This window comes from Berghia stephanieae, chromosome 1 (genome assembly GCF_034508935.2).
Source record: "Berghia stephanieae isolate SIO BIC M18660-M18661 chromosome 1, UCSD_Bste_1.3, whole genome shotgun sequence".
In the NCBI taxonomy this organism is placed as follows: domain Eukaryota; kingdom Metazoa; phylum Mollusca; class Gastropoda; order Nudibranchia; family Aeolidiidae; genus Berghia; species Berghia stephanieae.
The window spans coordinates 42995548-43013018 of NC_088360.1; the positions used below are offsets into that span (position 1 = coordinate 42995548).

General features: G+C 34.9%; 1 protein-coding gene across 1 annotated transcript; it reads right to left on the reverse strand.

Moving 5' to 3' along the window:
• Nucleotides 1–388: 388 nt before the first annotated feature.
• On the reverse strand, nt 389–17453 carry LOC144975253 (transmembrane protein 14C-like). Its single transcript, XM_078919172.1, has 4 exons — nt 17054–17453; nt 12724–12825; nt 11660–11747; nt 389–2323 (listed from the first exon to the last, which is right to left on the reverse strand). Exons 1-4 carry the CDS (start codon nt 17127–17129, stop codon nt 2269–2271), a joined length of 321 nt encoding a protein of 106 aa, XP_078775298.1. The 5' UTR covers nt 17130–17453; the 3' UTR covers nt 389–2268.
• Between the last annotated feature and the right edge of the window lie 18 nt (nt 17454–17471).

The window sequence follows — 17471 nt, forward strand, 5'->3', positions numbered from 1 at the left end:
GCAGTCACTACCACCCTAAGTATCGCTTGACTTTATTACAAGACAATATAATGTATCACATCAAATGTCAAGGAAAAATTAGAGGAAGCCAGCATCTTTCCACCCTCCAGACTCACTAAGAAGACGCATCAACCCAACCCTGGGAGAGACGCATTCATATATATTGTTTTCGCCATACACTTCACATTAAACCCACTTTCAGCGATTGTTCCAAGCCAAGACCTGGAGGAAAGGAGGGGGGGGGGGGGGGGGGGGGGGAAGCGACGACCTCTTCTCACTCAAGGACAAGGACAGATACCGCCCCTCATTAGTTGTATACCATAATAACTATTGATTTAGATTACAGCGAATAAACAGATGTAAAAATAGACAAAAACTGACAAAATAGTTTCTGTTGAATCCAAGTAACATTTATTCATAAGAGCATCAAATAACAGGAAATGTCTCATGACATTATACATAAATGAATGTTGACAAACGAATTTGCAAATACATTCCAATATCATTGATCATTGGCACTTTTTAACACGAAGTTGAGTGAGCCGAACTGGTGCTTTAACACATCTTGTCTCTCTTTTTAATGTAGGCATCAAGGTTGTCGTTATATTTATGAAAATATATTGCAATTAATTAATCAACTAGTTGATACTTTTTAAATACTTTTATTTTAATTATATTTTTTTAAAATAATCTTTTTTTTCTTCTCAATATCTGAACAGGTACGAAGAGAAACCTAACACTTAAAAATCATTCAAACACTTGAAGCTATGAATGATCAATTAAGAATGATCTTAAGCTCATGAACCTGTGAAAGATAGAGATCTTGAATTATACTGACATTATTTCTTGTTTCTTTGACTAAGGTGAATGGTATTACAATGTAAACGATACGAAAATGTGAGTAAGAGTTGAAAATATTGATGTGCGGTATTCCTCTACCACGGTAGCCCAATTCTTTTTTTTTCTGTATGATTATAAAAGCTGAAAGAGCTAAATATTTCAAATGGATCTTATGTAAAAACCGTTACATTCACATTTCCGTCGGAGAATTTCAGCTGTATATTTATGCATTTGATGAGTAATTGTCTGGAAATATCAAATTTGAAATTCAAATTCCTCCATCTATCGTAGTAATATTATATGAAGAAACTATACCCTGCAGTTTCCATTTTTTAAATGATGGTGTAACAACCAAGATTGTTAACATTAACAGTACGCATCGATGAAGTTGCTTTAATATGAAGCATTAAATGGAATTTTAATTACCAACTGATTTGTGGTTGACTGGTTGCCTCGATGAATCCTTGTTCAAAAAGAAATTTACATCATTTTGATTTAATAAAATTCTCTTTAGAGAGCAAATTAGATCTGTGTACAATAATGGTCAACAACAATAAACAACCGTATGTTAAGAGAAAATATAATTATCTGATTTCAAACTTAAATATATTCATAATAAACCCATGCCATTAAAAAAAAAAAGTCAATAAGAGATATCTGACATGATAAAGTGACAAAAACATAAATTTAAAAAAAATTCCCCTTTTCACCCCATAAGGGAAATTTTTCTCTAAGGTCTAATCCAAGGGAAGACTGCAATAACCCAGGTGTCAGCCGCAGTGCAGCGCCGCAAATTGAGCTAGGGAGAGGTGACTTGCCCAAGGCCACACAGTGCAGCGACGGGTGATCAAACTCGGTACCTTCCGGATACGAAGCAAAGACCATACTGATGAGTCATGCTGTGTTGGAATTCAGTGCCATATAACATGGCTCGAATTTTCACATTTCATTTATTTGACCCAAATTGTATTAGAAATATAAATCTTTCATAAATGCGATTATTAGAGAGAAATAATTACACCCATTCCATATAAGCATACATGAAATTCAAATTGAATAAAGCAAAACAAAATGGCCACACAAAGTGTAGCAATAAAGTATATGAACATATTTCTTTATATTAAAAATAACTCCCCGCACCAGTCGGAATGCTTTGTTGCCAAAAGTAACGTCACGGCAAGAAATAAAAACCTCTGAATTTAGAACATAAATGTTAGACCAAATAAGAAAAATAAACAAAAAAACAAACCCGAAATGAGAAGAAAAAAAAAATCTGATTTCAGAAAATAACCTTTAGACAAGAATAAAAAGCAGAAAATCTTTAATATAAACATTGTCCAAACAGAAAATTCTTTGTATCCAGCCAGTTAAACTATGACACAACGCCAAAGAAAAATGATTTAATTCATCAGTCTTTATAATTATCATTTATTGCTTTCCATCAGCCATCATCTTATAGGACAATCGGACAGCAGTCATCAAACTGAAAAGAGAAATCAATAAATCCACATAAACAATCATGTGACACCATATCAAATTATATGCAACCGCAAATAATTTTGAAATGTAACAGAATGATATATGCTATATTTAGATATGGTGAGAAATGACAATTGTACTTCTATAATTGTTTGTTTGTTTTTAATTTGTTTACAGCGCTTGCAACACATTTAGGTCATATCAGTAAAAAGGATGAAAATTGAAGAGCAAAACATTCTCGATGTACAATTAAAAGGACATGAGGAAAAAGTAAGACAAAGGGGAATGGTACTTATGGGGAACAGATGTAGATTCCAAGAGCACACTATCAGTATCAGTGTACTTAGTTTGAGATTACCTAAATGTTTCACCCAGACACCAGCACAAGATCCCACTAAGAGGAATACACTCAAATGTTAACAAATCATGTTTTAAAAAAAAAAGATAACAGAGAGATGATTTACAGTAAAAAAAAAAATATCATCTCCCAAAAATATAACTATACATTCAACTTTTTACCTCCCAGCCAAGGACTCCGGCCAGGGTCAGGACAAAACTTAGTAGTCCCATTCAAAGACAAAACAGGGGGATAGAAGACACAGCAAGTACCTCCCTGCCCACTATGGGAGGTCGGGAACCCAATCCAGTATTTCTATCCGGAGTGCTTATTCGTCCTTCAGGTCGTATTCTTAAAAAGTGTCTAGCCGACCTTCAGTGCTTATGCAAATGAGGTAGGCGTGAAATACGTAAAGGGCATTTGACTGAAAGGCTGTTGTTTATATTTGTCACCGTATTTTTATATGTATTAAATTCAAGGTTATTGCCCTCCCATAAATCGCATTGTTATTACAGTGACCTATATATGTCACTGCTTCCCCGGCTTTTTGTGTGCGCCCATGTTATCTATGTAATTAAGTGGAATTACAAAATCGGAGTGTTCAGTCCTTCACGTCTTCACTTTTTTATCGACTGTTGAAACGTAAGCATCGTTATGAGTATGAGTAGAAAAAAAGCATATTATTCTCTCTCTCTCTCTCTCTCTCTCTCTCTCTCTCTCTCTCTCTCTCTCTCTCTCTCTCTCTCTCTCTCTTTCTTTCTTTCTTTCTTGCTTCCCCCCTCCACCTTTGTTCTCCAATTTCCTGTCTTTTCCTTCTCTTTATATAGCTCATCCTCCTCTTTTTTTCTGGCACCCTCTCTCTTTCTCCCTTTGTCTGTCCCCCCCCCCCCCCCTCTCTCTCTCTCTCTCTCTGACTCTGCCTTTCTCTCTCTCTCTCTCTCTATCTGACTCTGCCTTTCTCTCTCTCTCTCTCTCTCTATCTATCTATCTATCTATCTATCTATCTATCTATCTATCTATCTATCTATCTATCTATCTATCTATCTATCTATCTATCTGTCTATCTTTCTCTATGTCTGAGTGGTCTCAAACGCGTTTCATCTGGATATGGTATCAAATACTCCTCTCCTTTCACATTCTCTGATCCATTATTGTTTTTAAAAAAGGAAAAGAAAAAAAAATAACAAAAGGGGACGACACAGAAACATCCCACCCCGCGACTGCAACATCATAAATTAAAACCAATCCCTCTCACTCCACCCCCCCCCCCCCCCTCTTAAAAAAACACACACTTCCTGCCGCCTGTATAACTTAGAGTTGCCAACCACCGAAGAATTAAAATACATTCGGAAGACCTAAAGTTTTCGTAGTGAGCTTGCTATGGCAATTAAGGTAATGATTAGAGATCTTGAGGCGGTGGCGGTGGTGGGAATCATGGATGTAGAGAGAAAGAAGAAGAAGAAGAAGACCACGAAAGAGAGGATCTGATAGAGAAGGAGCTAGAGACAACCCGACAGAGGAAACAAAGAAAATGTGAAATAAGGAAGAAGAATGTGCCGCTATGTGGTCTTGTGGTATGACACTCGCTTTCGGATCGGATTGGAAAATCCTGGGTTCGAGCCTCACTCGGCGCATAGTTGAGTCCACTCTTACCGTACTCAGGTTTAAAATAAGTACCAGGCCGTTAACTGCGTTGTTCTGTCTGAAAAAATGTAATATCGCCTAACAGACATCATGTAGGATGTTAACTGTTGCTGTTGGCCTGTGACACCCTGTAAAGCGCTTTGAGACTTCGAGCGGATATTGCGCTATATAAAAACTCTCGTTAGTATTTGTGACAATGATAGCAGTGATGTTATTCTTGTTTCGATGATGAAATGATGGTAGTGGTGATGTCACTGATCAAGAAGCTAGAGTGATAAAGTTGATGGCAATGGTGACGCTTTTGTGTGCGCGTATGTTATTGATATTTAAAATGATTGTTTCCTAGAGTGGTGGTGGCTGAGATGATAGTTATGATTTTGCTAGTGATGGCAATAATTGATATGACCATGGTAATGGTAGGTATAATGCTGTGGTGGTGATATTGATTGTGGTGCTGATGATACTTATGATATTGTGCAAATGATGGTGGTAGCGATTCTGATGGTAATGATAATGTTGTAAAAGTGCTTGTGGTAGTGATGGTGATGGTTTTAAAATTGACGTGGATCGACGTGCAATTATTTTTAGGTCTGATAACCATTTCCTTATGGGCTCATTCTTGTAATAGAAATCTTTTAAAAAATGACGCAAAATACATTATACAACAATGTTAAACCAGGCCCATAAGTGGATTCGGATGTCAGACCTGCGTGTTTGTTAACCTACAATGCAGCACAAATCCCTTTCGACACGGTATTCTTTTTTCCACTATAACACAATAAGTCGAATGCTTGGCAGGTCTGTATCACTGCGTACATAGACACGTTAGTTGTAATACTATCTATTGAAATACCACCATGAGTGGCGATAAGCCAAATTACACATCTGGAATACAGCATTTGCATACAAAGCTGTTTGAGTACAGAATTATTGAGAAAAATCGTGGATTTATTTTTCTTGTAACCATTGTTTTAAATATATCAATCTTATTATGTATATATTTCCGTCTTTCTATTTTTTAATTTTAAACTAAAGTTAGGAATTTGTTTTTGGCAGTAATCGTAACTTTATCAGACCATACCCAGATCAAAACAACAACCCCAACCCCCTGACAACATTACCCCTTGTTCTGAGTTTAAGAACATAGGCAAGTTATTGTTCTTAGGCCGAACTGGGCTTTTATGTTCTGTATCATTCTATTTCACCCAGTTTCAACCCGTTGACATTTTAAATCCCAGCCCGTTGACATTCTAACTTCTCGTCAGGGCAAAAGTGGATACCAAATACTTAATAGTATTAGCTAACGAATGAAGTACTGAAAATATTGAGGACTTGGTATTAGTGTCCTTTATTAATCTTTAATATATTGACATCGTCTATGGAGATAAGTTTAAATGCAGAGGTTGTGCTTTCGGCTTTGGAATTAATTTGCGTGTTGTAAAGCAGCCAAATTCCATCCCGTCTATACAATTACCTCGTTTACTGCCAATTTGAAAACGCATTGAATTCGCCATGAATTAAATCTATCATTATGTCATACAGCTAGTCTACTCAAGACTGTACAACTTATAACAAAATTTTCTGAAGTTAAAGGACAGGTATCGACATCGTTAAAAAATTTTGGCTAAATTCAAGCTATTATTGATGGCACTCACTGAATTAGCAAGATTATAACATTTTTTTATAAAACTGCTTCTTAACAGATACAGAAATTTGGTGTTTTTTTTTTTCTTGCGCTGCTTATACTATTATGACTAATATAATATTTTGACAAATTGAATACTAGTCATTTAAAACAAATAGTTACTGAGTGCTTACCCACTATTATAGATTGAAAAAAAAATGTAAAAAAGGCAAAACACACGTAGACACACACACACACACACACACACACACACACACACACACACACACACAAATCAAACAAAAGCAGGGAAAATACCAACAAGAGAAAACAAATCAAAAAGAACAATAACCCCCCCCCCCAAAAAAAAAAAACAAAACAAAAAACAACAGCAAACAAAACAAAACAACAACAACCCCCCCCCCCTCCAAAAAAAAAAAAAAAAAAAAAAAAAAAGAAACCAAAACAAAGAAAACCTGCCGAATCTTCCTCTGTGCCTAGCCAACCCAAACTCTCGAGCAGGTATTTGAATTGGATACTTACCAATAGGAGAACACGACAATTGTTCCTTATAAGAAATCAATCACCATTCTGGAATAAAAATCATATCCCAGAAGAAAAAAACAAACAAAAAAACCCCACGAAATTAACACACACACACACACACACACACACACACACACCTAAAAAAAACACACATAACTGATTATTTGACTCACAAACAGAGGAGGTGGGGTTTGTGAAACATTTAAGACGATACGGATATATCATGTAATTACGTGGATTCGAATCCAGCTCAGTAAAAGCAAAAACGGAATATTGCCCAGCTTTAGTGTGAAGGACAATAGTGCAAGCAACACGATTTGTCCGTACGTACGGCAACCACGGTTGAAGCTATTCGACCTTAAGGACGAATAGGGCTACCCATTTCTATCATTCATAATGTAAAATATTGCAAATTGGTAAAAACCATCCAATGCATAATTATTGTATCAATGAGGATATTAATGAAATTTTAAAGCTTCTGATCAATAGAGAGATACAAGAGTGTTTTTAAAATTTTAATGTTCATATCCAAATACCGTTAATAAGGCTATACAGTCCTGTAAATAGTTGGTGAAAAAATTGTCGGAACTTTTTGAACACGCGAAAATAGACACAACAGGACAAAAATATGGACACAACACAGATATGACACGTCTATTGACTATATAGTCATATCATGTCACTTTCCCCTAGTTATTTATAATGAGGTCCTATTTTATGGATCAAAAAAAAAAAAAAATCCCAATTATTTGAGGTCCCAGGTCTGAGTTAGTTGTAAAATGAAAGGAAGAGAACAATTCCTACCCTTTTGAAGGATGTGTATCTAGACGTCTCGTGCTCGACACGGGAAGCTGCGCATCTTCGCTCCTGTTTGTGTTAAATGTTTACGCTGATTCTTTCGTTTATTTGGATTAATTCTTATAGAAGAAGAAGAAGAAGAAGAAGAGGAAGACGACGACGAAGAAGAAGAAGAGGAGGTGGTGCGGTGGTGTGAGAGCTTTCTCGAAGAAGAATATATATTTCGAAGAAAAATAATTATTTCGCATTATTTTTTTCCGTCTCACATCGGGACGGAACCAAAGAAATATACTGAGAAATAAGAACCGGAGATATGCATGTGTGTCGGTAGCAAAATAGAGAGAAACCTTCCGGTCCGGTTCGACACACTTCTGTGTGTGCGTTATTTACTGACTATGTGTGTGTGTGAAGACGACTCGCGCGAACTTCACGACCTCTCTCTCTCGCTGGCTGTGGCACAGTAGCCAAGCAGCGAATACATAAACGTCTAGCGGAGCGTGTAGGTGGCATGATAATATTATAGCTAACTGATAGACGGCATGTTTTGTCTTTGATGCGACAAATAAAAAGTTTTATTGTTTTGTTTTTTTTTAAGTCGGCATTTGAAAAGGAATAAAATCTAATTTTTTCGAGGAACGAAATAAAAGTCTTTTATGTTCTTTTTTATTGGTTCTGTTCTTTGGCGTTACGAATTTTATTTTTACTATTATCTTTTATTTTTTATTTTTTTTTAGCACTTATAGATTAAAATCGTACTGTCGGAAATCCGACAATGGACGGAATATTTACAGGCCTGGCTATACCAATAGAAATAATTCTAGAAACTCCAGTCTTATGGATGTTGATAATGTATAAATCATCAGTCCGAGCTATTTTGGAATATGGAGATAGTATGTTGATGAACGTAAAACCACAGATATAATCTATTCAGATCTTATGAAGGCTGTCGTCTGTGCCTAAAAAAAGGGCTTACGATATATTTGGAAACGTTTTTGAATGGATTAGATCATTTTTATCAAGTAGTATTCAGAAGGATTTGGTGAGAAATTAGGCTTCATAATTTAGACTAGTCATAAGTAGGTTCCCTGAGGGTATTCACTTTGGCCATTATTATTTATGATTTACATAAACGATATCCCTTATAATATAAGTTCAAATTGTAAGACGTTTGCAGAATATACCGATATTGTTCTAAAAAAATTGACAACTCTTACAAAATTATCTATATGCCTTACATTTATGGTCTACAGATTTGCAATTAAGTTTTCATGTCAAGAAATGTTAAGTCTTACATGGTAAAAAAAAGAAAAACAAAAAACAAAAAACCTTTTTCTGATTACGTACTACAAGAAACCAGTTGTTAATGGTTTAATGTCACTGATGAAAAACAAGCTATTGGTGTGGTCTTTGATTGAGAATTAAACTTTGATGATTGTGTTCATAGGGCAAACGGTATGGTTGGTACTATTCATAGCAACTTTTCTTAAATGGATATTACCATGTTTCTTCAAGTATATAAATCGGCCAGTACACCAATATTTGAATATGGTAACCGTATATATGGAGCCCCTTATTCAACGGTTTGTCAATTGTTTAAGAAAATGTCTGATGAGGGGCAACAAAGCTTTTGAGGAAAACTGAAAATATGCCTTACAAGGAAAGATTAAAATACTCCCATCTTTAAAATACAGAAGAAAAAAGGGTGACCTTTACAATTATACAAAATTGTCCATAGGTTTGATAAAAGTTTATGAACGACCAAGAACTGCTTAAAACATCATTATGTAAGACGAACTTAGCTTTTACCAACTTTGCTCCACATTTGTGGAATTCTATGAGCTATAAATCTCAGTCTTGAAAATAGAGCTATTTTAATGCTAGATGAAGAATTAAAAAGTTATGTTTCGTGGGTATGTATGTATGTATGTGTGTAAGAGAGAGAGAGAGAGATATATGGGGGGGGGGGGGGGGGGGGGGGGGGGGAGGGGGGTGTCTGTAGGTGTGCTCGCTTTGGAAAGCACTGCTGAGTATTTTACCAGTGGATAGAAAAGTGGTATATAAATAAATTATTATTATTATTATTATTATCATTGTCGTCGTCGTCGTGGTGTCGTTGTCATCGTCATCATCATCATCATCATCATCATCATTATTAAAATTAAAAGTCATTTCACCTAAGCAACCTTTACTATGGTACATTAAATTATATAGAGCCTTCTATATATATAAGACAATCAAAAAATTATGGAAAATGTTCAGAGACATGCAACTAAGTTACTGCCAAAGTTACAAAATACATCTAATGATGATAGATTAAAATATTTGAAACTCCCAACTTTAAAATATAGAAGAAAACAAGATTTAATTCAGTTCGATAAAATAGTACACAATCTCGACAACATACATTACAAATATTTATTTGAATATTCTCCAGCTACATTCACCTGAAGTGATAATTGTAAAACATTTATTTCTGACAAAATCTTTTTTTTTTAAATTGCGGACAGTTAAAACATTGATTAGTCTTAAATGGCAAACAAAAAATCTAATTACTTTAAATGATTTCAATAATGCCATAGGTAAAGAACTTAACGATCTTGTTTATGTACATGACTAACTTGGCTGCTTCCATTAACTTAAAAAGTTTTTTGTAATTACAGATTTGTCTTGATATATAAACAGGGCGTTTATGGATTTTTAAAATCAAAATGTAAGCCCTTTATATTGATATGATATGACATTTATCTGTCTGAACAATAATGTAAAATGGAAACAAAAACGAGGCAATATATCATTTCAGTATAATACAATGGGCACAAAGTGCTTAAAATCTAATTTTATTAAATTTTCAAAGCAGGGCTATCAGTAGGTTGGATAAGGGAAGATTGGATAGACATGATCATTAATGCCTTCCACTTTATGATGGTGATGATAACGAAAGCCATTTATTTTGTACAGGATAATGAAGAAAAAACAGAATCCAATATAGCTTTTGTGATTTCCAAGAAAATGTTTCCATTCATCCCAAATTTCGCATTCTTAAAAAATAAATAGTAAGTGTTCTTGGTTTAGCAATGATGGTCTTTTTGGAATTTGTTTTATTGATATATAAGTTTTTGCTAAAAATTCATCCTTCTTGGAAAAGAATGTAAAACTGCACCCCCCCACTTCCCTCCTGCTCACCCAAAATGATTGGGTGGATGGGTCTGTTAGACCTGGCGGAAAGTACTTAATATAAAAGCATCCTATCCAAGGAGTAGCAAGCAATTGATATTATCAGTTTAACACTATAGAAATCAGGAAAAACCCCGTCTCCATCAGCCTTATGGCTCTGAAGGACTAGTTTTTTAATATATATTCTTCCTTTTCCTCTTAAAGGCGGATCCTTGTTGGTAGTAGGCTCCAAAATAGCCCAATGGAACACTTTTCTGGTTTTCAACTGTGCCATGATGCTGTTCTCCCCATCCATTCTGCTATGCCTTGATACTGTCTTCTCCTTGGCCTCCCTCTCCTCCGCTTACCCTTACAGACTCCCTCCAGGCAAAGCTTTTCATTTGAAACACGTCTTTTGATGTGGCAAAAGTATGACAGCTTCAATTTCTTGATGGTTGACACGAGTTTGCAGTATTTGAGGACTTTTCTTTACAAGACACAGATGTTCGATGTATTGCTGCCCATGGATATCTGAGGACCTTTTTGTAGCACTTCTCCTCAAATGCATATATTTTCTTTTAATCTGTCTTTGTATTGTAGTAAATTAGTTCCATGTTGATTTGTATGTTGCTATGGGAATAGGCAGGTGACTTCTCTTAAGGAGCACTCCATGGCACTTCCAGATCGAGGACACATGGCAGTTAGTTAGTCCCAGTCTGCGTCTGGACCTTACTTATATATATCAGTGCCCTGGATTTGGATGACATCAAAGTCAAGATCATGTCCGTCAGACTGTACCTCTATCATGATTTCCTCTGTAACTCTGTATACACACTAAATATTGATGGTATGCAACCTAATCTTATCCTCATTCTATATGAAACGACTCAGTTTTTCTACCATTGAGTTTCACTGTATATTATAATAATAATAATAATAATAATAATAATAATAATAATAATAATAATAATTATTATTATTATTATATATAATAATAATAATAATAATAATAATAATAATAATAATAATAATAATAATAATTATTATTATAATAATAATATAATAATAATAATAATAATAATAATAATAATAATAAATAATAATAATAATAATAATAATAATAATAATAATAATAATAATAATAATAATAATAATAATAATAATAATAATAATAATAATAATAATAATAATAATAATGACAATAATAATAATTTATCATAGGATTACTAAAAAATCACCTCAAAGTAGCTACCAATCCAGCAGGCATGAATTTACCAGTATTTGCAAATCTGTAGCCCATCACACCAGTCAACACAGCTGATGTCACTATAATGTAAAATTGAAATAAAATGCTTTAAATGATAGGTATTTTGAAAAACATGAAAACGAAAAATTTAGAGCATGCATTGGTGAAAGATAAAGAGATCTGAAAATGTTTGTAAGAGACAGTGCCAGACAAAGTCATCATCCTTTAAAAAATGAGCCTGCCTCAACGTGGAATCCAGCCTCAGACCTCATGAAAAAAAACCCTCAACGCTGCTAGATTAGTTTTGAAAAAAAAAGACAAAAAATCACCTGCTTCTGATCTCCTTAGAGAGTTGCATTGGTTACCTGTTGAGCAACGGATCATCTATAAAATATGTTCCATTGCCAATAAAACACTAAATAGACATTCCCCTGCATATTTACATGACATTTTACACCTCTATTTTCAGAGTAGAAATATAAGATCTAATAGCGACATAACAATCTTATCTAAACCTAAAATCTCCCGCAAAATTGGTGAACAATCATTAGAATTTTTTAGCACCCCATTTTTGGAACCCTCTCCTTCAGAATATTAGAAGTGCTGAATCATGATCAGTTTTCAAATCTAAAGTGAAAACTCACATTTTTGTCTCATGATTTCTATTTTGTAATTGACATTTTCCTGTCATTTGTGTAAAATATAATGTCTATTGCTATGTAAGTAATTGGGATTGCTATGTTTTTATTTTTCATTGTATCTATTATATTAATGTAAAGCGCCTAGAGCCTGAAGAAATTGGGCCTTTTATTAATGTCATTTATTATTTTTATCATTATGATTACCCAATAGTTGGGACGACTTAGTGCTTATAATTTGACTAATATTCTACTCAATACAGTCACTGATGCCATCCATAGTGTACAAGATAGTTGATACGTTATACTTGATACGTTTTTATCCTTAAATATGAACAAACTTGAAGTTATGCACTGCAACGTTACAAAACTGTACTACAGTGATGTGAAGAATACAACTGAAAAACAAGGTAGTTACCTAAAGGAATTGCAACATTTGAAGGGTTTTGTCCCATCTGGTAGGCACCATAAATCAACAATCCTCCACATGCCAAACCCATAGCAAGAGATGGGGCACTACCTATTTAAAAAAAGGTGGAAAATATATGTTTGTAAATAAGAAAAAAAAAATGGTCAAAGGTTAACAAGCTCATAATGAATTAATTTGAAAAAGTCATGTGCAGTATAACAATAAAATAAATACAACAAATAGAAAAGTATTCACTCATTTCTAAAAAGTCAGAAGAGAGATTGTAAGTTATCGGCCGTCCAACAAAAATTAATTGAGTTTTCTCTTTTTTTCCTTTTTACTAATATTTTACAATTTTTGCTAGGGAGACAATGATTTTAAGAAGATTTTAAGTTCTTTATGTTGTGAAGTGGAGTTGTTTTGTTTTTGTTCTTTATTTATTGTTTTTTTAAGGCCTTGTAATAATATTATTATCATGCCCCCTACCCCAAGAAAAAGTTGTCGGCCGTCCAATACAAAAATTATTTTAGTTTTCTTTTTTTATTTTTAATTCTTCAATTTTGGCTACAGAGACCATGATTTTGGCCTCCCAACATAAATCCTGTATATACATTTATGGAACTGTTTCTTTATGTTGAGAGTGTCAGTTTTTTATTTGTTTATTTATTTACTGTTTGTTTTTATTGTTGTTGGGGCTATTTTATCTTCAGACCGTATGATAATAACATGCCTACCCCTACCCCCCCCCCCCCCAAAAAAAAAAAACCCAACAAAAAACAAGAGAGAAAAGACAAAAGAGAGATTGGAAGTTATAAGCCGTCCAACACATAAATTCTTTTAATTTTCTTTTTTAAAATTTATTTCAGTTTTCATTTGTTTGTTCTTCAATTTTCTCTTAGTTTCAATATCTGGGGGAGGGGGATGGGCAGGGCAATAATATTACAAAGCTTTTTTTTTTTTTAAGGCAATGAAAAAAAAAAAAAAGAACTGCAACAAAACCAAACAAATTAATAGAATTAAAAAATCTCGCCTCTTCAACATAAAGAAACGGTTCCATAAACGAAAATACGGTTTTATGCTGGGAAGCCGAAATCTTGGTCTCCCTAGCCAAACTGGTTGATTTTAGCAAGGGAGACCAAGATATTGGTCTCCCTAGCCTCTACATTTTTAGATAAGGTGTAAATTCTTTAAGGAATGAAATTTTATGGTTTGTTCTATTACCCACTTATATTTAACAATATTTAATCACTGTATTTTCAAAAAAAAAATTAAGGATAACAAGGGGCTCTTTGTTCAGTGTTTAATTTGTCAGATTTTGTCCAATAATTAGTCTCAATTAATTTTAGGGCAGTAGTAGCGTATGGCTCCATCTACACACTGGAAGTCTCCAGCCAGTCTTTAAAATTGCCACAGCAGTTGAGGACAGCCTCGAAACCTCCGGCCAATCTCGTCACAGTGCAGTGTAAGATTATGTGGTCTGCTATCTCTGGCATTCACTGACAGTGGGGACAGTCGGCTGACTCCCTCAGACCCCATCAATGCATATGTGTAGCAGTCCTGCTGTGGCCTGTCAGTAGTCGGTTTGAGGCGGTCCACTGTTTTCAATTGCCATTCCTGAAGCCTGGCATGAATACTGTTGGGTCTTTGATTACCCCTCCTCCCTCGCTTCCCCAATATCGAAGTTTTTCAGTTCTGAGTGGTAGAAGGGCTTTCTGGATTTGCGTCGTGATGTTCTGGGAGCTTCATTTATGATGGTTTTTAATGGCTTAATTAGGGTGAGGCCTTTCAGTTTGTGGGCTATTTTTTGGGTTGCTTCTTCTCGCCTGAATTCTGGTGGTGCGATTGTGCTTATAGTTGGGAGCCAAGGGGTTGGTGTTGATTTGAGGCATCCTGTTATTATGCGCATGGATTCTCTGAGTTTGATGTCGAGAATTTTCGTGTGGTGGCTTCTTGTCCAAACAGGGGCACAGTATTCTCCGACGCTTATAGCAGAGTGCTAATGCTGACGTTCTTAGGACTTGTTGTGTTGCTTCCCAGGTGGTCCCCGCTAATTTTCTAAGTAGACAAGTTTCTTTTTGCAATTTTGTTTGCTGTTCCTTCAATAAGGTGAAAGAGGGTAATTTCACCACTATTCGTATGTCTCACTTCAGGCCTGCCACGAGCAGCCAATATGCCAATTGGGCACCCTGGATACTGACAATAGCTTCACCTGGCCAATTAACTGTATTTTTTATGAAGTGTTTATATAGATTAATATCGCATTTTAGTCACAAGAGCTCTTTTTTTACAGCCACTGCTGTCGGGTAAATTTGCCTCAAAGCAGGTAAATTCGCTACAACTGGTGGGTAACTTCACCGCAAGTTTTTATACTTACTTTTTCACCTACAAGACAATATGGAGAACAATCTCCATTTCTTAAACACTTTGGTCCTAAAATCTATTTACATTATCCGATAATGTCTATTGACAAATATTTATTGGCACTTTAATCGAGTATGATGATGTATGTAAAGTGCCTTCCTGAGGTCACATTACAATGCATGCCAGAGTTATGAGATCACAGCCAGCAGGCTATCTTCACCCGAGTTGACTGATTTCTGATTTTTATACCAACTTACATATTTATATTTTCTTTTCTAAACTTACTTAGATTTCAGTGCTTGATAACAGCTTATATTGCATGCAAAAGATCGTCTCCAGAATAATCACTGTACAATGATAATGATGTGCAGTGAATTTACCAGAAAGTAATGGCAAATTTACCCGAAAGTACATAATTTTCAAATAATGTCTTAGTCTTAAATATTTTAGAAGTATTTTTATGATGAGAATCTACTTTTAAAAGGAAAATGAAATGGAGATGGATGGCGAGAAAGTGATAACAGCATTGATTTTATGACCAGGGCCTTCACATTCAAGTGATCAAACCAGGGGAGCTTTAGTGTAGGAATGCCGTTACAGCTGAAAAGTCAAGGATATCACAACATCTTGATTCAGAAAATTGAGAGGAGCAGGCACTTATGTTGGTAACAACAAGAGATGAAGTGAGTAGAAAAGTGCCAGAAGACAACCGATGAGAGCGTGACTCTACCGTATGAGCTATCCATGAACCCCAAAAAAATTTGGTGCCGATATGACCTAAATGTGTTGCAAGCGCCATAAAACCCTTAATTACAAAAACAAAAATTCTAATTCTTAGCTGACGTCCGAAAGATTTCCATTTTTGTAGGCAATTATTATTATTATTATTATCATCATTATTATTATTATTATTGTTGTTGTTATTATTATCATTATTTTATTATTATTATTATTATCATCATCATCATCATCATCATCATCATCATCATCATCATCATCATCATTATTATTAATATTATTATTAATGTTATCAGTAGTAGTAGTAGTAGTAGTAGTAGTAGTAGTAGTAGTAGTAGTAGTAGTAGTATTTAAAAAAGAGATAATAGAGGGAATTAAAATGACTATCACTATTAATCAACATCTAGTTGCAGATTAAAACCAAAACAAAAGAACCTGATCTTTTATATAGAGCAATATCCACTAAGCAAGCTCAAAGCGCTTTACAAAGGGTCCCTCACAAACAGCATCACGTGCGTAACACGTTAGACGTAACATGACGCCTGTTAGGGATAGAGACAACATTGTTTACGGCTAGTTATTCATTTAACACCTGAGTACGGTGAGAGAATGTGAGTGAAGCACCTTTTCCAAGGACTCAACTATGGCCCGAGCGGGACTCGAACCCAGGGCCTCCGATCCAAAAGTGAGTGTCATACCACATAGCCGCATAATATTAGATAAGATTACAATTACAGCAATCTTAAAAATACGTAATCTCTAAAACAATTGATTGGTCGAATTATATAATGGAGGCGATTAATTTTTTATATATCAACGCAACATACGACTGAATATATTAATAATGAGATAACATTGCACCGTATGGTCGAATAATGAGAAAATTAATTGTCTTAGCATAAGGTCGAATAATGAGAAAAGTTATCGCACCGTACGGCCGAATAATGTGAAAAATTATCCGACCGTACGGCTGAATAATGGCAGCCTTATTTCTTGGGGGTTGAGGGTTATGGCGGGATTAACCGCAGGCGAAGTTACCAGACTTTACCCTACCACTACCACGCCTGTGGTCAACAAATGATAGTCGAGGGCTACACGGGTGAATTGGAGAACTAGGGCAAAGAATACGTTTGGACTTAGACCTGGGAATGGGGCACTAGCCTGATAATAATTGTCTAATATCTAGACTGGTGGTAATTTTTCTGAGAAAAGTGATTGACATTTCAAACATTATTTTTACCTGCTTTGGCGAATCCGATTATACCGCCTGCGGCTACTGTAGCACCATAGGCAGCAGTCAAAAGATCTAAAGGCATTTTGAGATTATTTTTTAAAAGTTTGCTTCCCAAAAAGAGAATCAGACGTCAATTATTATTTAACAGTGCAAGTCAAGCCTACGCCTACTTTACAGTCTGCTAAGAATTGGATCTTAAGAGGATAGGTTTGTTTTAAGCTTAGCAGTTTAGATCACGTCCATTTTACCGGAAAATGAAGATATCAGTTTTTTAGTTAGTTGAATTTTCAATACAGTTTGCTTGATTAAGGGAAATATTAAATTTAAAGGCAATTGGTTACACAATATATGATTATTCTATTCGTTTTGCAGACGGAATTTCCTCTTTAACTGCTCAATAAAACGCACTGTTTTTCATTGGAAT

Coding starts and splice junctions, on each gene's coding strand:
- LOC144975253 (XM_078919172.1), bottom strand. CDS start 17,129: ATGCCTTTAGATCTTTTGACTGCTGCCTATGGTGCTACAGTAGCCGCA. Junction 11,748..12,723: donor AAATGTTGCAATTCCTTTAG/GTAACTACCTTG, acceptor TTTACATTATAG/TGACATCAGCTGTGTTGACT. Junction 2,324..11,659: donor GGATTGGTAGCTACTTTGAG/GTGATTTTTTAG, acceptor TTCTCTTTTCAG/TTTGATGACTGCTGTCCGAT.